Raw genomic sequence first — 25,808 nt, forward strand, 5'->3', positions numbered from 1 at the left:
CTTTCAAGTGCACTTGTAGTGCACAGTATATAAAACCTCTAAAGCCGTGTACACACAATCGGTGTGTGGGCTCCATCGGTCTTTTTTCCATCGGTGTTAAAAAATAGAACATGTTTTAAATTTTTCCTATGGATAAAAAAAACGATAGAAAAATCTGATCGTCTGTGTGGAACTCCATCGGAGAAAAATCCACGCATGCTCAGAATCAAGTCGATGCATGCTCGGAAGCATTGAACTTCTTTTTCGGCTCATCGTAGTGTTGTACATCACCGCGTTTTAACACGGTCGGAATTTAGTCTCAGGCCCCGTACACACGTCCGAGAAACTCGACGAGCAAAACACATCGTTTTTCTCGTCGAGTTCCTTGTGAAGCCGCCGAGGATCTCGGCGAGCCAAGTTTCCTCATTGACTAAAGAGGAAATAGAGAACATGTTCTCTATTTGGCCCGACGAGATCCTCCGTTTCCTCGGCCGAAAGTGTACACATGACCGGGTTTCTTGGCAGAATACGGCTCCGATCGAGTTTCTGGCTGAATTATGCCGAGAAACTCGGTCGTGTGTACGGGGCCTTATAGTGTGTATGCAAAACTGATGAAAGTCAGCTTCATCGGATATCCAACGAAAAAATCCATCGGATTAGATTCCATCAGATATCCGATCGTGTGTACAGGGCTTAAGTGTTTTTCAATTGTTTTGCCCCCTGCCCTGATCTTACCTAATCCACCCTCCTTCTTCACTAATGCATACTTACCTTGATCTAAACACCACTGTTCCGTTGTTTGTTTACATCCAGTGACACAGATCTGCACTCGTGCCCCAAAGACATCTATCTATGGGAATGTGTCCTAAGGTCAGAGATGATCAGAGACACTTCAATAGAAGTCTAATGGGCTGTATTGCGCTGGTGCAGCCATAACAGTGAAGACTGGTGGCACTGGATGTAAACAAACACCAGGGGCCACAACTGTTGAATCTAGATAAGTATGTATCTGTGGAGGGGAACTTTGGGTTAGGTTAGGTATGGGTAGGAGGGCAAAAATTACTCTGTTTTAAAGTGCACTTATGCTTTAAACCTGGGGTGAGAGTAAAGTCTAAAAGGTAACTGTGCATCATATACACAACACCACCCTAACATAGAAGAAAAAGCTTCCTCTTTGTAGGCTGGGCTAGCTTTCAAACTGTGACATCGGCATGCACCAGCCTAAATGTAAACATATTAACAAATTGGCTATTTAACCAAAAGGTTTGAAAATAATTAGTCACAATCAAGAAAATACAAGAATTTAAATATTGAATCCTACAGAAAATGTGTGAGTGTCTGCATATACCCTTAGATCAGGGGTCTCCAAACTTTTCAAACAAAGGGCCAGTTTATTGTCCTTTAGACTTTAGGAGAGCCGGATTGTACCCAGCAGAGGCAGAAAATGTCCCGGGCCCGGCATCGGTGAAAATAAATATGGCTTCAGGGTTGGTGGTCAATATGAGGAGGAATAGTGCCCCTATTAGTATGAGGAATAGTATCCCCTCATTGGTATCGGTGGAAGATATAGTGCCCCATTGTTGGCGTCAGTGGGAGTAATAGTGCCCAGCGGGCCGGATAAAGGCTAGCAAAGGGCCACATCTGGCCCTCGGTCGCAGTTTGGAGACCTCTGCCTTAGATGACCACTTCAATGTTGGGCAAATCCTAATATCTAGACTGTTGTAACACATTCTTTTTCACACTTTCTAGTGTCAAAGGCTGGCTTGCACCCTCCTGTGTTCTCACTGGCCCATCACTATGACCAGTAGCCTTATTGACCAAAAGGAACATGTGGAAAAAGCAGACCAGTTTTGGTTAGAGAAGTGAAGGGTGATAATGTCTATTTTTTTTTTATATTGTTGTGTACACTTAGAAGCTGGAAGAAAGTGCAAAGTGCACATGAGTGGATCAAGAAGCCGGGCATTTTTGACATCCCTTTACCCTTTCCCATCACTGGTTGCTAGGATGGTGGCAGCTGAACAGAATTATTGGTTGCTAGGACACTGGCAGTCACACTGCATTACTGGTTGGCAGGACACTAGCAGCCACACAGCATCTTTGGCTCCTAGGTTGCTGGGGGTCAGGCCACACAGCATCATTGTTTGTTAGGGCTCATTTACACTTGCTTCAGCTTCAACATACATTAACGGCTAGTTTACATCTGCTTCAAATCTAGTCGTCGGACAGGCTTTGTTAAAGCTCTTTGAACGCTAGTCAAAGCTCCTGTTACTAAATAAAATGGTTATCTTAAAGTCCTCCTGTTTACACCTTGCTTTGCTTCGGCTTCGCTTCAAAAATTATACCCCATGAAGCTTTAGTGGTGCTTCAAAGCATCTTCAAAGCCTCCATAGAAGTCTATGGCAAAGCTTGCTTGATGCCCCAATGAAGCCCCACCAAAGGCTCATTGAAGCTCCACTGAAGCCTCAAGGAAAAGCAAGGTGTAAACAGGACTGTAAGCTAACCATATTTTTTAGTGACAGGAGCTTTGACTGGCGTTCAGAGAGCTTTAACATGTTTTGAAGCAAGTGTGAACTAGCCTTTATGGTGCAGCAAGCAATCTTCACACAATAAATTGTGTGAATATCCACTTAAATTATTCAAGCACGCACCGATAAAATAAACAGGAATTTCCATTTTACATGGTTGGATGACAGAAAAGCGTACCTAAACAATGTATTATGTGGGGGCTTTCAACTCCTTTAGTTAATAAACTGCAATGGCTCAATGCAGGCCAAGGGTCATGGGTGCACTTAACAATATATATTTTTTGTCATTTACATAGATGTCAGTTTTTCTATAACCTGCAGCTGTGATGACTGAATCTTCACTGTCAATGCATGGTCGCATTTATAGATTATTAAAAGAAATTACGTTAAAAAATAATGACTGAGGCGCCTATTTCTAGCCTTTCAGTAATAATATTACATGTGCACAATTAAATTTAAGGCTATGAAAATATATAGTTATATATGAAATGGGTTCAGCTCATTTCTATTAATTTTGGTTTAATGAATATAAAGAAGACCGGTTAATAAGAATATGATGTGACCTTGAGGAATTTCACAATGAAGAAATGTGCTAGATGAGACCACAAGTTAGCTGGGCCTATACACAGTGCCAAAATAGAGCAGCTTTTAACGTTTGATCTTCACACTGAATTGTAAGTGATCTTATCCTCTGAGGAAAAAAAAAAAAAAAAGGAATATGAGCAGCCATGGCTATAGTAGAGCCTGAACAGCTTTAGCTGAGAATTTTCTTTCATCCGTTTATGACTTGCTAGAATAGCAGGGGAGGGAATCAAAAAGACTTCCACAGAGAGAGGACATATAATGAAAAAGTAAATCGTCCCTCGGAAAATTAGTGAGGCATGCATGAGAAATAGTTAAGAGCTACTCCAATCTTTTGTTCCATTCGATAATATTGGGACAAGGGATTCTAGTTGGTAGAATTACACACGCTGTTATGCGGGGATGTCACTGACACCTCTATCCTGATTCTTCTCGTATTGCCGTGTTTGTAGCAAATTGCAGAGCAAATCCACTTGCACGGTTACAAGCAATTAGAGTAAAAACCTGAGGTTGTGTATTTTAAAGAAGCGAGTCCATCAATAAAAAGCTTTCCCCTTTCTCATTCCCTGCTCTTTTTCTCTGTTATACGGCCTTCCTTTCCTTCATTCTCTTTCCTCATCTTCTTCCTTGTTTTCCAATTTCTTTGTTGTCAAGCTTTCTTCCTCTCAATCCACTTTCCTTTTTCCCACTTTCTCTTTTTATTTTCCTTTTCTATGTAGTTATACTTCCTTCCTTTCTCTTATTACCCCTGCTTCCTCCTACATTCTCTCTTATTTTTCTGTTGTCTTCATTTCTTCTTTTTCTCTGCTACACGTCTTTCCTTCCTGCCTTTATCTCTTTCTTTCTCCTCAACTCCTTCCTTTTTTATTTTCCCTTTCTATGTTGTAATACTTCTTTCTTCCTCTTTTTATTTTTCCTTTTTATGTTGTAATACTTCCTTCTTCTTCTTTTTATTTTCCCTTTTCATGTTGTAATACTTCCTTCTTCCTCTTTTTATTTTCCTTTTCTCTGTTGTACTTCCCTCCCTTTTCTCACTCTCTCTTAATTCACTATTTGTATTTCCTCTTTCCCTGTTGTACTTCCTTCCTTCCTCCTGTTTTAATTACCTTTTCTCTGTTAGTTAAATTTAAACAAAGCTGACTTAAAGCGAAGGTCCACACAAAAAGTGAACCTCCGCTTTTCAGAAACCCTCCCCCCTCCGGCGTCATATTTGGCACCTTTTAGGGGGGAGGGGGTGCAGATACCTATATAATACAGGTATTTGCACCCACTTCCAGGAATAGTCTTCGTGTCATCAAAATGCCCCCCCCCCCCCTGCTATCTTCTGGGAAACACACTGGTCCCAGGAGATAGCGGGGACCAGTAATGATGCGCCGCGCGACTCGCGAATGCGCAGTAGGGAACCGGGCAGTGAAGCCGCAACGCTTCACTTCCTGATTCCCTCACCGAGGATGGCGGCAGGGGGCAGCAGAGACGAGCAATTGCTCGGCCTCGGCTGTCGACATCGCAGGCGAGCTAGACAGGTAAGTGTCCATTTAATAAAAGTCAGCATCTGCAGTATTTGTAGCTGCTGGCTTTTAAAAAAAAAAAAATTTGGGTGGATCTCCGCTTTAAAGCCTAAAGCTGGCCAAACATGGGTTAGTTTTTTCGCTCAGCCAGCGAGTTGAAATAAAAAAAAAATGATCGGATTCCCCCATTCATACTTCTGATGTGGCTGCATGAATCCTCCCCACTGTGTCATTGTATTCTAACATTGGGGATACTTCACTGCAGTTATAATATACAGCTCAGCATTGCAGCCTATTGACTGCTGGGCGCTGATCGGGTGAAATCATACCGATATGGCAGTTGAACAGACATGGATCGAAGTTCGGCCGATCCCTGCTGAACCAGGTGAATTTTGATCCACAAATGGGCAGCTTATTTCTAAAATAGAACAACTAGTGGGACTCCTTGTGGTGTATATTAGAAGGAAAAACACCAAGATAAGACCCCGTACACACGATCAGGCTTTTGCCCGGCCAAACTCAAATCGGAATTCCGAGGGAATTCCATCGGAGTAAAATAGAACATGTTCTCTATCTAAACTCCGATGGAATTCATCTGAATTTCCGATGGAATTACTCCGATGGGGCATACACACAGTCGGAATTTCCGATCCGTCTGACTTTTTCCATCGAAAATTCCGATCGTGTGTACGGGGCTTAAAGGGACTCAGCTTTATTATTATTTTTTCTCTTATCGTACTTCTTTCCTTCTACTCCCTCCCGTTCTTCTTCCCAGTCATCAATACTTCCTTTCCTTCCTTCTCTTATTTCCTTCTATCCTCCTTAATTTTCATATTTTTTTTGTTCTTGTAAGCTGGTCTTCTTTTTTCTACTTTCTCTTAGACTTCCTGTAGAATTTCAAATTCACTCATGATATCACTAATAGCTATTATTGATATTCTATTATTAATAGTTCTCTCAAAAACCTGATTCCAATAAAAAAAAAAAAACATGTGAAAAGATGAAAAGCAATAATAATAAAAAAAAGAAGAGTGGAAGAGGGAGAGAGAGAGAGACAGAAGTGTTTGCTGTGATGATTTGAGAATCACCTTACCAGTAAAAAGTTGACAAGAGCACCAAATTGCTCATCAAGTGGTATAAATTGCCGCTATTATCCCTACATGAGTACTGGCACTGTAGGGGAATCTGAAGTCAATCAACTTGCAGGATAGAATACCAGGGAAGATGTATTGCTGAAAGACCAAATCTGTATGTACAGACATAGAATGATTTTTAATCTCAAGTAACATATTAATTGCATTTATTTTGTTTTAATTTTACAGTTTTAATTTTACCGATACAAAGCCACATATACATGTTTGTATATTTGTGACACTATTATTATTCTATAACACATTTCCATTAAGGCTGAACCCCAGACAAAGAACAAAAAATGCCATTTCATTTAATAAGGTAATAATTACAAAATATCTCATCAGCAGCCTGGTGGTGTGCTCTGGACCAAACTGATATATTGTAATGTGCTGGGAAGTAGTCCAGGTAGTGCTTCTGCTAGAGGTATTCAGATTGGTACAACTTGAGGTATACAGTATATTTCTCTTGGACACCATACTGGGATTGAGCATGTGATTAAGGGGTATCGCAATGACCCCTAACTAGTCATGATTTACAACATGGAAAAAAAAAAAAACATCATGACATATGTCGCCAGCACACCGATAAGCTTCTTTCAAAGTGCCAAGCTATTTATGCTTGGATGATCACACAGAAAAGCATGCAGGGATTCTTCTTCAGGCATGTGATCATCACTTTGAAACAAGCTTGTTAGTGTGCTGGCGACATATCATCCATGGATGGAAAGACTGGCACACATTGTTACAGCTTTTTTAGGGGAGACTGCAATTTAGCTTTATGATAAGGCTGAAGTAAAATAATTATTTATAATATGACTAAAACCTGGGCTCAGAATCAGATTCCTGATTTTTTACAGATTGAAACATACCTACAAAACCACAAATCTGCAAACTATTAATGTTCGATGTTTAAGGTGTACATGAGATAAATACGTGTTATTGTACAGATACTGTACAAATGTTTTGGGGCATACATGTGCACATGTTGTCATTGCACAATAGGATCTTCCATCCAACTTAAAGTGTTACTAATCCCAGGACCCTGCGTTCACTATATCTGGTCTCCCACAGTACACACAACATGGCAATGCAATTATTTTAGTAAATATAAACTGCTAAATACCTTTTCTTATCAGCAGTTAGAGCAGTCTTGTAATTTCTATCAGGCTGCAGGACCCCTGACCATCTGTCTGGGCAGTGCTGATTGGCCCTGTGCTGATCACATGTACTCTCCCCAAAATAAAATCTAGCAATACACACCAAACTGAGCATGTGCAGCTTGCCCCCAAGGCTCTGTTCTATAAGGAAATGGTTTGGGGACAGTGGAAAAAAGGGAGGATCAGAGGGTCTAGTAACACTTTGACTATGTGGATGTTATAAAGCAAAGAAAGTTGCATCTTTTCATAGAATAATTATTGGTTGATTAGTTCTAAGGAGTCCTCGTCAGCTAAATTATTTGGTGATATACAGTATAATGTATGCTTTTTCTGTCCTAATGTAGCCTTGAGGTGCAATGCCAAATATTAAGGAGACATTTGGGGTTCTTAAAAAAAGAAATACTCATACTCACATCCACGCTTCAGCATCTGTGTGATGCAGCAGCTGTCCTACATCAGCACCAAGACTGAGAACCGATCACATGGATCAATGATCCCTCATTTCCCAGTCGGCTCAGAGTGGAGAGCAGTAACTCTAAGTCACCGATCCCTGTTCAGCCCCTTAAGTGCTCACTGGAGGGGCTGAACAGGGAGGAGAGTGGTGGGCGCAGTCAGCTCTGGCCTTTTAGCCGCTCCATGAAAGCTGAAGCCAGCTGGCACGTAGGCAGCTAGCTGGATAGATCCGGAGAATATAGTTGGGATCCTTTCAGAGCCTGGAGCAGTTCAGTGATGTCAGCTAATGGAGAGTTAAGCCTCGTACACACGACCGAGAAACTCGACGGGCGAAACACATCGTTTTGCTCGACGAGTTCCTTGTGAAGCTGTCGAGAAACTCGGCGAGCCAAATTTCTCCATTCCCATCAAGGAAATAGAGAACTTGCTCTCTTTTTGGCTCGTCGAGTTTCTCGACAGTTTCCTCGACAAAAATGTACACACGACCGGTTTCCTCGGCAAAAAAATATCTCCCGGCAAGTTTCTTGCTGGTTTTTGCCGAGAAACTCGGTCGTGTGTACGAGGCTTTACAGTTCTTATCAGCTCACACTATGATACAGGAGTGCTAAAATAAGTGTACTTCTGTGACACACAAGAAAGGTATGACCAAAAAAGCTTTGGCCATACTTCTCTTTTAATGCACTGTAATAGGCTGGAGAGGTCTGATGGAGTCCGAAAAGGTTTTTACATTCATATGTCTACATTTTGGAGCATTGTTTTAAAAAGGAAAAATTTAGTAGCTGTACCTTTGATGTGACTTCCAGCAAAATGCACCTTACATAGGGTTGAATTATACTTCATGTAAAATGTAGGCAATAATAAAACTGCAATATGAATGTAGCCATAGGCTGAGAAAATATGCATCTTGACTATAGGGACTATAATAGGTGTGAATTGGGTTTCAGATTTTCTTTAGGCTAAGAGAACATGTTAAAGATTTTGAAATATCAGCTTTCAGACTACTGCAAAAGTGACATATTATACTTCCAGTATAAAATAACTATGTCCAAAAGCCTCCTTAATAAATAAACAGCTTAATGTACTAGTGACTTCCTTATGTTCCGGTCAGTTGGGGACAGACTGGAGAAACTCCAATAACAAGCTAGTGTGTCCTTCCACCATGACAGCTACCCTATAACAGTTTTCTTTGTTTGTGCTTTACAAATAGGACTATTATTTTCCCTCGATACTAATGCATTGGTATTTATTAAAATCTATAGAACGCACTAGTTTTTAAACTACGAACCAATAACATCGCACTGTAGTCATGTTTCAGTTATCAGAGGGAAAGTCTCAAAGGCCTAATTAAAAACTAGAGCTCTTACTACGGGTGTGATTTATCATCCCGTAAACTGACACTTACACAACTCTGATCCTTTATTGGATGGTAACGGTATTTATCAGTGTGTCTACCAGTAAACTTTCTATGTATGCTGGATGACACAAAATATAATGAATGATCTGCACAATGTTTTATCTGTAGACGCTATACACAGATTAACAGGGGCTGCATTAAACCAATGTAGAGCTTATAAAACCTGCTCATAATGAGCATTTTGGGAGTATAAAGAAAAGCACATAAAATTGGCATGCATAAAAATAACTTTGTAACCTATCTTATGTTACCAGTTTATATATATATATATATATATATATATATATATATATATATATATATATATATATATATATATATATATACTGTAAATATATACATATACTGTGTATATATATATATATATATATATATATATATATATATATATATATAAATAGAGAGAGAGAGAGAGATAAGGGGGGTGGTAAGGGAGAGAGGGGGAGACAGAGAGAGAGAGAGGGGGGGAGACAGAGAAGGGGGAGACAGAGAGAGAGAGAGGGGGGGACAGAGAGAGAGATAGGGGAAAGGTAGAGAGAGTGTTTATATTTTTTTCCAACCAAAAAATTAAGCCTCGCACACACAACCGTTTTTCCCGGCAAGAAAACTGCTGGGAGAGCTTTTTGCCGTGAAAAACGGGTGTGTATATGCTCACTCATGGGAAAACTGCCAGGAATCCTGCCAGGAAAAATATAGAACCTGCTCTCTATTCTTTTTTCCCCGCAAGATTTACTACACTTGCCAATGCAAAACACCGTGAGGCAGTGCCGAGGGAGCATAAGCCCTGTACACACGGCCAGGATTTCCGGCCAAAGCTCCCCTCGCAGTTTTCCCATCGGGATTCCCGGCAGACTTTAGCCGTGTGTACAGGGCTTAATAGTGTAAAATGTAATAGCAATTTATTTTACTTAAGATAATGTATTTTTACATAAAATGTTAACAAGTGTCAGCATTTTTGGGCAATATTTTGCTAAAATAAACGCATTGGGGGGAAACGTTGAGGCTCTGGTGTAAAGTCTGCACTACTCTTCTAAACTGAGAAAAAGGAGCAGATCCTGCTCCTAATTAACAAAGGAGGTACAATCCATTTCTGATACGCTCTGTTTTCTATGCTGTATCTGTGTCAGACATGGCATAGAGAGCAGGAAAGTTGGAGCTGCTTGTTCCAGTTCCCTCTTGCTGCCCCTAGCCTTGGCTCATCTGAGAACATTGGGGGGGGGGGGGTGATATGGTTGCTGTTAAAGCAGAGCTTCATCCAAAAGGCGAAGCTCAACTTGTTGCACCCTCCCCTCCCCCCCCCCTCCACTGCCACATTTGGCACTTTTTGGGTGGATCGGGTACCTGGTTTTTACAGGTACCCTGTTTCCACTTCTGGCTCAGATCGCTGTGGTGAGCTTACCTGGAAGTTTACCCCCCTTCTTTTACAGGTCCCAGAAGACTACGGGACCATTCGCAAAGTGCAGCATGACTTGTGTATGCGAAGTAGGAAACAGGCTGTCAAGCCGCAAGGCTTCACTTCCTGTTTCTGTTAGTGGAGATGCCGAGACCTGCACCCAAAGCCTATATGCAGGCACTGTCTCTATGTCATCAGCAGACAGTCCACATTCCATGCATGATGTCAAATCTAGTGGGGGTCTGCCGGAATTTTTCGATAATCTGTGTTGATCCCGTGTTAGCTTATATTTCCCTCTGATACAGAAACTGGCATGGGCGATGCTGGTAGGCCTGAAATAGGTCTATCTGCTTTGTTAATGTGGTGTTAATTTCCTCATTTAGTTCACAGTGTGTTCTCCTCAAAGATCCTAAGGTGTTCGAACCACAATGCAATGCACTTCCACGTATTAAATGGAATGTCAACCTCAATAAATGAGAAAATAGATTGTGCTCTATTTCTCATCGGCTCGATCACACCTCAATCCGAAAACAGTAAATGGCGTGGGAATAGAGAAAAGAGGGCTCACCATCCTTGTACATTATCCTTTGGTAAATTTATTTGTAAAAACAAATTAAACACGTGAAGATAATTTGTATTGTAAAAGCGTCCAAATGGTGGCAGTCATTCTAGGTACGACCGTCTCCAGATGGTGAAAGGGAGGACTTCAGGACCTCTCCTGGCTTACATGTTTCAAGGAATACTTTCTTCTGTCAAAACATGTAAGCAAGCAGTGGTCCTGAAGTTCTCTCTTTCACCATCTGGAGACTGTCGTACCTAGATTGATTGCCACCATTTGGACGCTTTTACAAAACGAATTATCTTCACATGTTTGTGAGTAGTTTTTAATCATTTTTTTCAAACTTAATTAACCAAAGGATAATGTACAAGGCCCTCTTTTGTCTATTCCCTCTTTTGATTGCTAGGATACCCCTATCCTGGAGGGCAGCAAGGCCTGAGGAATTGTCATTCGAACATTAGATAACCCGGATATCAGGCTCATGCGCAAGAGTATTTGTTTGCTGCTATGAAGTAAATGGTGTGGTCCTGTACAAACACTGACCCAACAGAATTACTTCTCTGCAATCACCGATCAGATCCAAAACAGTCCTAAAGGTTGAATCTAAGTGGTGGCTATGGGGAAATGCATTCTGTTCCAAGTAGTGTAATACACTAAAACTATACTGGCTGATTTAGGATGAATGAGACAAAATGCAGAGCGGCTGTACATACATACCAACCAGTCATATACTGTAAATTGTATTTAAAGGATATAACCTAATTGGTTACAGGTGCTCTGCCTTTGCTCCAGGTTTCACAAATCAGCTCCACTATCAATCAAATCACAATATATTTCAACAGAACAGATTTTTATGGGAAAGCTCTTCTGGATTAGAGGAGGAAAAAAAAAAAAAATTATGTAAAACAGACCTAACAGATCAATAAGAGCGATGGAAATGTGTTTTTCTGGAGTAATAGATCTTAGGTATCATTAAAAACATCAAATACAAACAAAGCGCAAATAAAGCACATAAGGATATATATATATGCATACATACTAAAGCAATATTGACTGAAGCAAAAATGGATTCTATTGCTACTGTGGTTACAATCTCAGGCCTAGCATTAAAATAGAAGATGTTTGCATATGAGCTTACAATAAGCCGCTAGAGACTCGAGGTGTTCAGACTACAGAAACGTGCTTTCATTATGTAGCTTTGAATGCCAATATTGTATATTAGTGTCTCAGTTGGTCATCATACAAAGAAAATAAAACAAAAGAATGCAATATATATATATATATATATATATATATATATATATATATATATATTATAAGTAAGCATTAAATTCAGAGAAAAATAGGAGCTTAAGATAGAACAATTAAAGTGATGCTGCATATAACGCTTGAATATAACACTGGTATCTAAGTGGCCAATATTACGTACCAACTTTTGCACTTGATCCAGGTGAAATGGCCCGTATGAAGAAATCAAAACATAAAATGTGACTGGAAAAGAAAACGTTAAAAGTGAAAATATGCACAAAACATAAATGGAAATGAATGAACAAATAAAAAAAAATGAATATAAAACAAAATCATAATAAATGTATGCGTGGCAGTGATGAAACTATTCTTGCTTAGTTAAAACTGAACGTCAGGCAGGCAAAGCTCATCTGCTGAGCTGAAGTGCTCATATGCTAACAAGAAGCATGCTGATAAAGACGGAAGGGTTGATTTACTAAAACGAGAGTGCAAAATCTGGTGCAGCTGTGCTTCGAACTTCAGCTTGTTCAGTAAGCCCAGGTTCATACTGGGCTGCGGGAATGAAACCGTGCGTCTTCAGCTGAACAGTCCCGATTTCGGACGCGATTACAGAGACATCTGTGCAGTTTCTGATTTAAATCGCGGGCTGAAATCGCAAAAAGTAGTACAGAAACTGCTTTTTGAGATCGGTGTGGCGCCAATTTGACATGCGATTTGACATGCGATTTGACTTGTCAAATCGCACCAGTGTGAACCCGGGCTAAAGCTTTGACAAAAACAATGGAACCCGATTGGTTTCTATGCAGAGCTACACCAGATTTTGCACTCTTCAGTTTTAGTAAATCAACTCCAGAGTGGCAGAGAGATGATCTCTTGAGTCTGCTGCTTCTCCTTTCACTATCCAGTCATAAGCTGGAGGAGGAACAAGACCTGTAAGTACTGTTAAGTGTAACTTAACAACAGCGAAGAAAAATCAGGTCTTCAATCTAGATAGACATGACTGTGATATGTGGACAGAGCTGTTTAAATTTAAAAAAATATGTGGACAAAAAATGTAATTCTTTGGAAGGTAAAAAAAAAAAACACTCCCATATATGTTTTTCATATTTTTATTTAGCTGTTTGCCTGGAGTTCAGCTTTACGAGTAGAATAAGCACAAAACATGAATAAATAGTCAAATAAATAAAAATAAAAACCATATGTGAGGTGGTGGTAAAACTCTTTTGATGATAATGTGATTCTCATTACCTGTACCATGCACAACATGTAAATGCAAATGAATGAATGAATGAATAAATGAATGAACAAACAAAGTGAAGAAATAAAAAATAAACTTATGTGTGGCAGTGGTGAAACTTTTGTACTTCCGGTGGGATCCTAGTTGGGACCCTGATGTATAATCTACAGGTATTATTGCCCGCCACCGAGGATAATGTACAGGTATTATTGCCCGCCCCTGAGGATAATGTACAGGTATCATTGCCCGCCCCTGAGGATAATGTACAGGTATTATTGCCCGCCCCTGAGGATAATGTACAGGTATTATTACCTGCCCCTGAGGATAATGTACAGGTATTATTGCCCACCCCTGAGGATAGGGGGCCAATCCACTATTCTCTGATGCAGGATGTTGCATTACCCACAGAGATCCCTCAAGCCATAACAGAAAAGTTATTCTACAGAGGTAAATCTGTTTAAAATTAGGAAGGTTTAGCATAGTATGTTCACTAGAGCATCATATTAGGAAATCTCACTAATAAAAAGTAAAAGTATTAGGATGACCATTATTTTGCTACGTAACCACAAAGTATGCTCAATTTTTTTTCTCAGCTATACTGACTGCTTACTTTCTTCTTTTAAATACAAGCTCACAGCTGCTATAGCTTTCTCTTCTTCCTGTCTTTACTTACTTTCCTTTGCTAAGTGGTATTTCATATCCCTTCATTGTCTCCAACATTACTGTCTTGATTGTAATTATACCCAGATGGTTGGTGAAGAAGCATCTCACAATATGCACACGTACCACAAACAAAAAACACGCGCTACGACACTAAACGCCGGAAAATTATGAAACGCGGCCAGATAAACTTTGACACAATGATAATGTTAAAAAGTGAACATTTTATTATGGAAATGATGGAATACATTTCCGGACTTAATTTCAGGATGTTATCCTGCATACAAATTGCAAAGTCACAAAACATGCAAAAGAAATTTATGTTTAAATGATTTCCTGTTTAATTATATGGCTTGTTACAGAACCAGAAACGTAATGCGCTAATGGTTTTGGCCATCTTGGAATTTTACTACTACTGCATGCTTAGCCGAAACAATTTTTTTTTAGTATTGGATAGAGCAGGGGTGGGATTAAGACCCTGTCAGTTTATATCTGTCTCCCACTGGGGATATTTCACTTCACTTTGTGTCCCGGGGAAGACTTCCTGTCTATTTGTCTTATGGTGACAACTGTAAAAATTGGCTTTCCTGTTGTTTCCTGTCTCAATGACAGTGGTCACCAGAAAAAGTAGAGTGGGTTAATCTCCCCATTAGGAAAATAGGGGAAAAACTGTATTCCTTCCCAGTAAATTTAAAAACGTAGAAAAAAAGTTTTGACTAAAAAAAACAGAACGTATGCATCCATGTGTTTACTAAAGTCAGGCCCCGTACACACGTCCGAGGAACTCGACGGCCAAAACTTATCATTTTGCTCGTCGAGTTCTGTGTGAAGCCGCCGAGGATCTCGGCGAGCCAACTTTCCTCATTGAACAACGAGGAAATAGAGAACATGTTCTCTATTTGGCTCGACGAGGAACTCGTCGACTTCCTCGGCCGAAAGTGTACACACGCCGGGTTTCTCGGCAGAATTTAGCGCCAATCGAGTTTCTGGCTGAATTCTGCCGAGAAACTCGGTCGTGTGTACGGGGCCTAACATGATCCACAAAGTCTATGAGAGTCTAGACCAGCCATTTTCTATCAGGATTTTGTGGAACCATAAGGTTCCTCCAAAGATTGCTAGGAGTTCCTTGAGCTTTGATTGATTGACCTCCAATCTGATGGTGCCTGCATAGTTCCAGGGTCAGCACCACTTGGCAGAACCAGAAACATGACATCAGTGACCTTTTTATGTGTCCATAAGGGTAGCATGTTTATCAACACTTAATGGATGGCAGTTTTGCACTTTCCAACAATGTAAGGGGCATGATTCCCCCTGTCCCTCAATAAATTGGTTGTTGCAGGACTTCCCAATATCTGAAATCTAATTTAAGGGTTCCTCTCTGGTAAAAAGATTGAGAAAGGCTGCCTAGACCAGCCTTTCTCAACCTTTTCAATACAGAAAAAGTGATGTTCTGGTCTTACTGAACTACTGCTAAAAATGTCTATATCTTCATAACTCATGATACATTGTTGTGATGGTCCGTATGACCATAATTTACGTCGTTTGCGTAAGTCGTTCGCAAATAGGGCTGTACGTAAGTTACATTCACGTCCAAAGCATTGACGATTTGCAGCGTAATTTCGAGCATGCGCACTGGGATTTTTTCACGAACGGCGCAAATACGTGGGGTCACAGTGAATTTAAGTAAAACACACCCACATCATCCACATTTGAATTAGACGGGCTTACGCCAGACCACAGACGTTACGCTGCTGTAACTAAGGGCACAAGTTCTTTCTGAATACGGAACTTGCGCCTTAATTTACGGCGGCGTAGCGTATCTGAGATACGTTACGCCCCGTGGAAAGATACACCAATGTATCTGAATCCGGCCCTCAGTATCTAAATATTGGGTCATCTTCTCTCTCATCAGTACTTGGAGGTAATACAGTATGACAACACCAACAATGTATACATCTTTCTATACTATAAATTACCAGTTACATTAATGGAATATAAAATCCCATACTTCTTCTGTAACTACAATAATGCTGGTTATATTGTTATGCCTCGTACACACGTACAGGATTTCCGACGGGAAAAGTTCCCGTCGGAAATCCCGAGGGCAAAACCGAGAACCTGCTTGGTTCAGTCTTTCCCCCTACACACAAGAGGTTTTCCCGACAGGAAAACTGTGATGGAGCTTTGGTCTGGAATCCCGGCTGTGTGTATGCTCCATCGTAGTTTTTCCCATAGGAAAACTGTCAAAAAAAAGCTGGTTCTCTTTTTTGGTCCGGCGATTTTTGGGCAGTTTTCCCTTTTGGAAAAACTGCGAGGAGCATACACACGGCCGGGATTCCCTGCCAAAAGCTCTCCTCGCAGTTTTCCCGTCAGGAAAACCGGATCTGTGTACGAAGCTTTACACTCATAGCCAAGAGAACAGACTAGACTGCCCGAATCCCACCAATATCTACCTACTATAGTAGTCATGTCTATACTAAATGATATAACTCACAAAGATCATCTACTTTTTTAATCATTTCCAGTTGTCCCAAATGTTATTCCCCTGAGGCAGATAATGTTCAACATACAAACAAAAGGAAACTAAAAAAAAAAACATATTAAATGAAAGAACAGAAGGGCACAATATCACTCACAAAGGCAATTAGTTAATGCAGGTGTACGATAAGATCACAGGATATGAAAACCTTATCAATAGGAGGAGACAATATATTATCTCTGTCCAACATGTTCTTGATTAGATTTTGTGTTGGAAACAGAAAATGTACATTTAAAAGCTAAGGTAAGGAAAAAAAACAAAAAAACAACTGAAACATGGATATGCAATTACAAGTACAATCTTTGGGATATATCTGTATATTTATTTATAATATGAATATATTTCCATATATATTTAATTTTATTTTTTTTCTTCATTGCGTGTATCAAACCACACTAAGGTTCTAATAACGTAATATACGTATACGTAATAGTTCTCATAGCAAACTAGCGTATATTGTGCAGCACTGCCAGATACTCTCCCCCGGTGCCACTACAGGAGCTCCCATTTCCATTCATCCCCATCATACTGATGCATATGAATAACATACTATCTACAGCTAAATAATTGCATGTTAGGTAATTAATTGATTCAACTTACTCATGCGACCTGTACAAGTTAAGTTAGACATTAAATGGTGGTTGGATGAAGAAGAGGCTGTTTAAAAGATTACCGTTCATTCTTGTACAGTATCACAGAAACATTTATGAAAATGTCTATGGGAATGGTGAGCGGACAAGGGACAATCACTCACAGTTTTGGTGTTCCAACAGTGATTTGCCCAAAATACGAACACAGTCCATTGCTAGTTTTTCTGAGAACAAAAAGCCATAGTGTTGCCCCCCCACCAATAGACATGACTATTGTTATTACAAAATACACAGGCTGACATTCTGCCAGCAGCCGACTGACTCCCGATCAGTGCTCTCAGCCAATGGCAGAGAGCGCTTATCGGAGTGTTCTGGCGTGGGGGGCGGGTCCCCCTGTCAGAACACAACAGCTCAGCGGGGGAGATCACTGAACTAACCTCCCATGGTGGGTACAGAGGCTCCTACCAGAATTGTCAAGTTTTTTTTGTGCATCCAAAAAACTGTAGTGTGTACCAGGCTTAAGAGCAACCCTGCCCAAAAGGAGGTTTAGGTGGTGGGGTGTGTCCATTCACATTTCAAAGCGCAGTGCACCACAATGCACACATCAATTGTATCTGTATGATGCTGTACACTGTATATGTACACTGGAGTGCATATAACAATTGAAGCGGAGGTTCACCCAAACTACAACAGTATTCTAACTTAATCATTGCACTACCTACATACTTTTTTTAAACTATAAATACCGTAGTATAGACTTTTAAAGTGTGACTTCCGGGATTCGCCTCCCGTGGGAGTAGGCGTTTCTGTTCCTTCCCCCGGCGCCGCAATGCGATGTGGGACTTTGCTGCAATGTTTTCTGGGAGCACAGTGTTGTGCTTCCCAAGATGCAATGTGGAACGCTATGCTGCGAAATCTCGAGAGATTTCACATACGAAGTGACGCATGATGCCGGTCACGTGACAAGGGTGTCTCTAATTTTGCCATTTTAAAAACGGGGATGCTGGTAAATATTACCATTAGATACCTGAACACACGAGGCAAAGGAAGCGTTATAACGAAGTGGACGACAATTAACACACATGTATAGAGCTTGTTGCTCTACATTGCCATACTGCCGATTATAATGCATTTTTACAGTTCGGAAAAAGCTCTTAGGCCCCGTACACACGACCAGTTTCCTCGGCAGAATTCAGCTTCCGACCGAGTTTCTGGCTGAATTCTGCCGAGAAACCCGGCCGTGTGTACACTTTCGGCCGAGGAAGCCGACGAGGACCTCGGCGAGGAAATAGAGAACATGTTCTCTATTTCCTCGTTGTTCTATGGGAGAACTCGGCCCGCCGAGGTCCTCGGCGGCTCCAGGACTGAACTGGCCGAGGAACTCGATGTGTTTGGCACGTCGAGTTCCTCGGCCGTGTGTACGGGGCCTAAGGCTCTGTTCACACCTAGGCGTTTTGTTTTCAGGCAGAAAGTCACGCCATTTTGCCGTAATTTTACACAGGTCTAAAGGTCACCAATGTAAAAAGCAGAAAATGCCTGTAATCTGCCAAAAAGAAGCTCCTGTACTTTTTTGAGCTTCAGGCGGTTTGCTTCAGATGACAAAATTCTCAGATGTGAACAGGGGCCATTGAAATGAATGAGGCCCCGTACACACGTCCGAGGAACTCGACGGGCAAAACACATCGTTTTGCTCGTCGAGTTCCTTGTGAAACTGCCGAGGATCTCGGCGAGCCGAAATTTCCCATTGAACAACGAGGAAATAGAGAACATGTTCTCTATTTCTTCGCCGAGATCCTCGTCGGCTTCCTCGGCCGAAAGTGTAAACACGGCCGGGTTTCTCGGCAGAATACAGCTCCGACCGAGTTTCTGGCTGAATTCTGCCGAGAAACCTCGGTCGTGTGTACGGGGCCTCAGATTTGTCTTGTTGGGCGTTTTTAGAGCTGAGGCTTATAGCAGAAAAACACCCAAAAACGCCTAGGTGTGAACAGAGCCTAATGCAGTGATGGCGAACCTTGGCACCCCAGATGTTTTGGAATTACATTTCCCATGATGCTCATGCACTCTGCAGTGTAGTTGAGCATCATGGGAAATGTAGTTCCAAAACATCTGGGGTGCCAAGGTTTGCCATCACTGGCCTAATGCCTTGTACACACGATCGGAATTTCCGAAGGAAAAAGATAGACGGACATTTTCCATCGGATATTCTAATCGTTTGTAGCCCCATCTGAGTTTTTTAATCGGAAATTCAGATGAATTCCATCGGAGTTTAGAGATGGAACATGTTTTTTTTTTCTCCGATGGAATTCCGGGCAAAAGCCTGATCGTGTGTATACGGCATAAGTGTCTATCTATCTGCCTACCTATTCCTCCATCCATTATTTTTTCCATATATCCATCCATCTACCCTTCCTTCCTTCCACCCTTCCATCCATTCTTTTTTCCATCCATCCATCCATCTACATTTCCTTTCTTCCCTCCATCCACCCTTCCCTCCATCCATCTACACTTCCACCCTTCCATCCATTCTTTTTTCCATTCACCCATCCATCTACATTTCCTTCCTGCCATCCACCCATCCATCCATCTATCCTTCCTTCCACCCTTCCATCCATTCTTTTTTCCATCCATCCATCCATCTACATTTCCTTTCTTCCCTCCATCCACCTACACTTCCACCCTTCCATCCATTCTTTTTTCCATTCACCCATCCATCTACATTTCCTTCCTGCCATCCACCCATCCATCCATCTATCCTTCCTTCCACCCTTCCATCCATTCTTTTTTCCATCCATCCATCCATCTACATTTCCTTTCTTCCCTCCATCCATCCTTCCATCCATCCATCTACACTTCCACCCTTCCATCCATTCTTTTTTCCATTCACCCATCCATCTACACTTCCTTCCTGCCATCCACCCTTCCATCCATCCAGTAAGTGACATGAGCTGCACAACCAGTAATGCAGCAATAGTGATGTCATCAAAACTGCATATTTACTCAAAGAAACAAAATATTGTACTAGCAAAACAGCTTATTAAATCTGTTCTGAACATGATTTATACTGCCTACATTTACTACAGGGCTTACAGTCAGCACACTGAGAATATTATTAAAAATAATAATAGTTGACACCGCATCTCATGCATAAAATGCACCTAAAAGGCTTCTAGAGAAAACCTTAATTACATAACATCTACCTCGCCCAGTGCCCGCAGCACATGGGAAATCCTCTTTTATGGTTACGTTTTGACATACAAAACAACCGGGTATTAACCAACACAAAGTGCTTTCTGCCCAAACAATGTACAGTCTACAAGCAATATAAAGCACACACCCTCCAGCCTGTACCAGAAACATTTACTGGGGAGAGAATCGTCTGGAAAATCCTTCAGGTGATGAGAGCTGTAAAAACGTGTGTGTGATTTTATCTGTTCTTTGATACCTGCATAGAAATCTTGTGAACTGCGAAGCACAGTGCAGGCCTAGCTGCTGTAAACTGTCATCTCGACACATCGCCTCCTCAATGGCACCGGATTAATCTGTTTGGATTGTCGGAGAGCATAGGTGAATGGTTCACAGGGGTTTAAAGGCCGTCCGGGCACTTGTATGGAACATAGTACATACTGAGACACACCCATGCATTCGTATGCAAACATACAAAGAAACGCATATACAAAAATAGTAAAAAAAACACAAAAAAGGACAAAATGTGAAGGTTCTCCCTTGTATATTAATATTATAGTAGAGGGGAAAAAAGAAGAATGTGATTGGTTGCCGCAGGCCACAAAAACTGTTCAGCCTTCTTGCACACTGGACGTTTTTACAGCTGCTGTTTTTGGCTTCAGACTTTTTTTTTCTGCAGTCAATAAACTCCCCAGCATGTTATCCTATGTGTTCATGCACACATAGGCTATTATCAGCAGTTTTTAGCAGGAGCGTTTTCAAGCTGAAAAAAAAAAAACAGAACTAGTGGGTTTTGAGAGGAGTTTTTCAGCTGTGAAAAAAGCTGAAAACAGCTTAAAAACGCCCGAAAAAATTCTGAAAACTTGGCTATTCTGAGTTTATCAGCTCTTTGAGCCAATATCTTTTATGGGAGAATAGTTTTGCTAAAAAAAAAGAGCTAGAAAACGCTACAGCTAAAAAAACGCCAAATAAACGATGAAAATCGATACTACAAAAATGCTGAAAAACTCACTCTACAGCTACAACTTTCTACAGCTAACATTACTGGCTTTTTTATAACATCAAGTGTGCATGAGGCATTAAAGTGTATGTCAGGGAAATAAAAAAAAAACATATTTAGTACATCCCTGAAACACATGCAATTTTTTTTTTTAAATGCTTAAAGTGGAGTTCCACCCAAAAGTGGAACTTCCACTTTAAGCACTCCTCGACTCCTTACATGCCACATTTGGCATGTCATTTTTTTGGGGGGGGGGGTGGGGGCTTCGGTAGGAGTAGGACTTCCTGTTCCACTTCCTCCTTCTGCCCAGGGACCGCCTCGGCGACTTTAGGCGATCTCCAGGGACATGTGACAGGTCCTAGGAGATCGCCTGTCCATTCATAGAGCGCAGCGCGACTCGCGCACGCGCAGTGAGTGCTCGGCTGTGAAGCCGAAAGCTGTAACGGCCGGGTGCCCACACTATGAAAAGAGGCGCCGGCTCCTGTGAACGCATCGCTGGACCATGGAGCAGGTAAGGGTCTGTTTATTAAAAGTCAGCAGCTACACTTTTTGTAGCTGCTGACTTTTATTAAACACCAAAAGGCTGGAACTCCCCTTTAAAGTGTTACTAAACCCACAACAGTAAAATCTGTCTGTATATGCAGTAAAGCATGCTTGTTATACTCACTGTGGAACTTAAGGGCTTAATCCTCTGCATTGTGTAAAAAGCCTGTTTTATCCTGTATGCACAGATCCTCCCCCTCATGCAATGTCTATCTGGGGAAAGCCAGCTAACACGCGCAGGGTAGACGACCTGCACATGCTCAGTTGTGTCTTTTATGCTGGAGAGAATATTTACTTGTTTTCGGAGCTAGCCAGGTCACATGATATTGATATCACACATGTGGGCATGTATACAGGCTGCAGTGGCAGTCACGTCCCATTCTATGCAATAGAACCGTTCTAATAGGAGCGACGCAAGTCGCTCCGACTTAGAAAAAGGTTCTTGTACGACTTCGGGGGCGGCTCGGGGCGATTTGCATTGACTTCTATACAGAAGTAATTTTGCTAATCGCCTCTGAAGTCGTCTTCAGGACAACTTGTAGAGTCGCCCCCTAAGTCGTGCCGCCGCAGTGTGAACCGGCTCTTATAGGTACCCAGAATTTAGAGAGAGGTCAATAGACTTCACTGCCACGTAGTTGCTCTGTTGAATCAATGTGGCATAATATATATATATATATATATATATATATATATATATGAAGAAATCATTCTACTTCAGCGCAATTAAAAAGCTGCACATCAGTGCAATTTGCATTGCCAATTTTATTGCGGCTTGCGATTTCATACAACAGAAGTTTATGCAAGTCGCAATGAAATCAACAAAAAGTAGCGCAGGAACCTTTTTCTGAGTTGCAGCTATTTGAACGGTTCCGTTGCCAACAATAGGGTGTGACTTGCCATGCAATTTGGGACTGTCACATTGCATAACAAATGGCACCGGTGTGAACGGGGGCTACCAACTTTTTATTCTAGGAATCAACTAGGAAAAGCCATCATAACCAGTTGATTCTTCCCCGAAGATTGTCCAACCTGGACCTTTCTACATGGGCCATATTGGGCTGTCCATAGACACATGATCATTTACCAGTTGTACCAATACAATCAGAATCAGGACAATCATATCACGTCTATAAAATGAAAGCAAAAGTTCTAGCTATAAACTCAGCAATCCTAGATTGGGTTAGAACATTTATAAATGGAATAGCAAGGAATCAGCAACATTTAATTAACTGCTTATAATTAAATCCTTCAAATTAAAAGTGAAACGAGTCTATAGTGACGTATTAACTGACAACAATGAAAGTCCAAATATTTCAGATGGCCTATATTTGATAAAAAAAAATATTCTAGAGTGGAATACAACAGTTTACAAGAAGATTGTATCTCTGCGGTGGTTGGTAGTCAGTGGTTTGTTAAGTACACTGCTTAGGCAGCAAGATTTACAGACTTTCCTTTCCTAACTTTAGACCCAACTGAGCAAATCCCTAATTATAAAGCACTAAGCCACCCATGCCGAAGGCCCAGTGCATCCACCCAGCCTGTAATATGGCTCTGTCTCATAGAAGACACGCCAGAAATAAACCATACCAAACGATTGTCAGCTATAACATGAAAGCACATTTAGATGTATATTTAGCAGTCTGCCTAATGACAATGTCAATATGACATATATAGCAAAACTGAAAATTGCTCCCATCAGCTAATGTATCAATAATAGAATCATTTAAGTTGTATTGAGCTATGTTTCTCAGTGGTAGGCATATAGTGACCTTTATCTTGTGTCAGTTTAATGCCCACACACTGGGCTATGAAAACCTTTCTTAATACAAGGCTATATTAGGCAAGTTTAAAAATTAATGTTGTACCTAACTGCAACCAATAACCAATCATAATTTTGGTCTGTCTTTAGAAAATTAAGGGGTAATGGTTGGCTATGGGTTGCTGCACAGGTTAGATATTATAACATTAATAAACCTTAAAATACAAAAAACGTGAAAAAAAAACACACAAGTACATCACTTCACAAGGTGCAACAAAGGAACAGGTAGATAGCTGACGCGTTTCGCACTGAGCTAGTGCTTAATCAGCCATGATTAAGTACTAGCTCAGTGCGAAAACGCGTCGGCTTTCTACCTGTTCCTTTGTTACACCTTGTGAAGTGATGTACTTGCTGTGTTTTTTTTAATAAAAGACAACCGCTTGGTCGTTGGAGTGCGGCTATCCATCCTCTTTCTTCGTATCTTATGCATGGTCAGTGCATTGCCAGCACCCACGGTATCCTGAGTCAGTCCATCTCTACATAGTGACCCACCTGGAGCGGTGATCCCTTCTCTTCACTATCAGATGAATGTATATATTTTTTTCCAATGGTGTGTTGGCTTATTATAACTTTCCAGGGCTTCAACTTCAAATGGAATCTCATTTTTTTTCCGTTTTATTAAGTGTATGAGTGTTAAGTCACCTAATCTTAAGGATCCCTTGACATACATCACCCTTTTATTGTGTTTAAATAGCCTCATATACTTAGAGATATAGGGTTTTATATATGATAATTACATGCTAAAACTTAAATGGCTATTATTAATTAGCGCCCACAACTCATCAATAGTGCTTCTGTACTCATCAGATGTATCCCTTAGGATACATGGACTAACTGAAAGAGCTAATGCTATAAAAACACCAACCTTCATTTCAAAAATAAAAGGACAATGTATTAGATTTGAGTGGCTATATATGGCTCATTTTCTAAGTGGTATGCATATTTTAAGCTTATAGAAGGGTGCAATGTTGGGAAGATAACTGCAGCATCATAGGCGTGCGCACAAAGTGTGCTGGGAGTGCCTGGGCATACAATAATCACTCCCAAGTGCACAGGGCTCTGGCGCTTCGCTTTCCGCTCACTGGTCACTTCTAATGCACTCCTAGAACCCTACTTCCTGTACACTGCACACCCCTGAACCCTGCACTCTGTACACTGCAAACCTCTGAACCCTGCACTTTGTATACTGTGCACCCCTAACCCTGCACTCTGTACACTGTGCACCCCTAACCCTGCACTCTGTACACTGTGCACCCCTAACCCTGCAATCTGTAAACCATGCACTCTTAACCCTGCACTCTGTAAACCCCTAACCCTACACTCTGTACACCCCTAACCCTGCAATTTGTAAACCATGCACTCTTAACCCTGCACTCTGTAAACCCCTAACCCTACACCCTGTACACCCCTAACAGGGCACTCTGTACACTGTGCACCCCTAACCCTTCAATCTTTACACCGTGCACTCCTAGCCCTGCACTCTCTACACCCCTAACCCTGCACTCTGTACACTGTGCACCCCTAACCCTGCACTCTGTACACTGTGCACCCCTAACCCTGCAATCTGTACACCGTGCACTCCTAACCCTGCACTCTCTACACCCCTAACACTGCACTCTGTACACTGTGCACCCTAATCCTGCACTCTGTTCACTGTGCACCCCTGAACCCTGCTTTCTGTACACTGTGCACCCCTAAAACCTGCACCCTGTAGGTAGTGAAATACTAAACCATGCACTCTGTATGTAGTGCATTCCTGAACCCTGAGCTCTATACAAAGCCCACTCCTGAACTCTGCATTCAATGCCCCATTTAATGCCCCTTTAAGGCTCTCCCACTCTTAGTTTAATTACGCCACACCCACCATTCGCTGCAGGCTGCTCTCCTGCCCCCACCTGAGGAACATTGGGGAGCATGGTTGAGTTCCTGCACCTATTCTCTGAGAAAAAAAGACCTGTGTATATGTGTGTGTGTATATATATATATATATCTATATATATATATATATATCGATATATATATATATATCTATATATATATATATCTATACATATATATATATATATATATACAGGTGGTTCTCAAAAAATTAGCATATTGTGATAAAGTTCATTATTTTCTGTAATGTGCTGATAAACATTAGACTTTCATATATTTTAGATTCATTACACACAACTGAAGTAGTTTAAGCCTTTTTATTGTTTTAATATTGATGATTTTGGCATACAGCTCATGAAAACCCCAAATTCCTATCTCAAAAAATTAGCATATCATGAAAAGGTTCTC

General features: G+C 41.1%; 1 protein-coding gene across 5 annotated transcripts in view; it reads right to left on the minus strand.

Annotated features, from left to right (window-relative positions):
- PCDH7 (protocadherin 7) overlaps positions 1-25,808 on the minus strand; it is a 1,118,542-nt gene that overhangs the window by 1,070,134 nt on the left and 22,600 nt on the right. Inside the window, exons 2-3 of one of the 5 annotated variants that reach the window (XR_005746343.1) lie at positions 12,133-12,194; positions 5,688-5,840 (exon numbers count right to left, since the gene is read on the minus strand). The exons of 3 other annotated variants lie outside the window; for them this stretch is intronic. Coding sequence is in view for 1 of the 2 variants with exons in the window: in XM_040335154.1 (XP_040191088.1) it covers positions 12,177-12,194 (18 nt within the window). In the remaining variant the exon portion in view is untranslated. The remainder of the gene's footprint in view (positions 1-5,687; positions 5,841-12,132; positions 12,195-25,808) is intronic. One more of the 5 variants, XM_040335154.1, reaches the window with a different exon arrangement.

Source organism: Rana temporaria, chromosome 1 (genome assembly GCF_905171775.1).
Source record: "Rana temporaria chromosome 1, aRanTem1.1, whole genome shotgun sequence".
Classification (NCBI taxonomy): domain Eukaryota; kingdom Metazoa; phylum Chordata; class Amphibia; order Anura; family Ranidae; genus Rana; species Rana temporaria.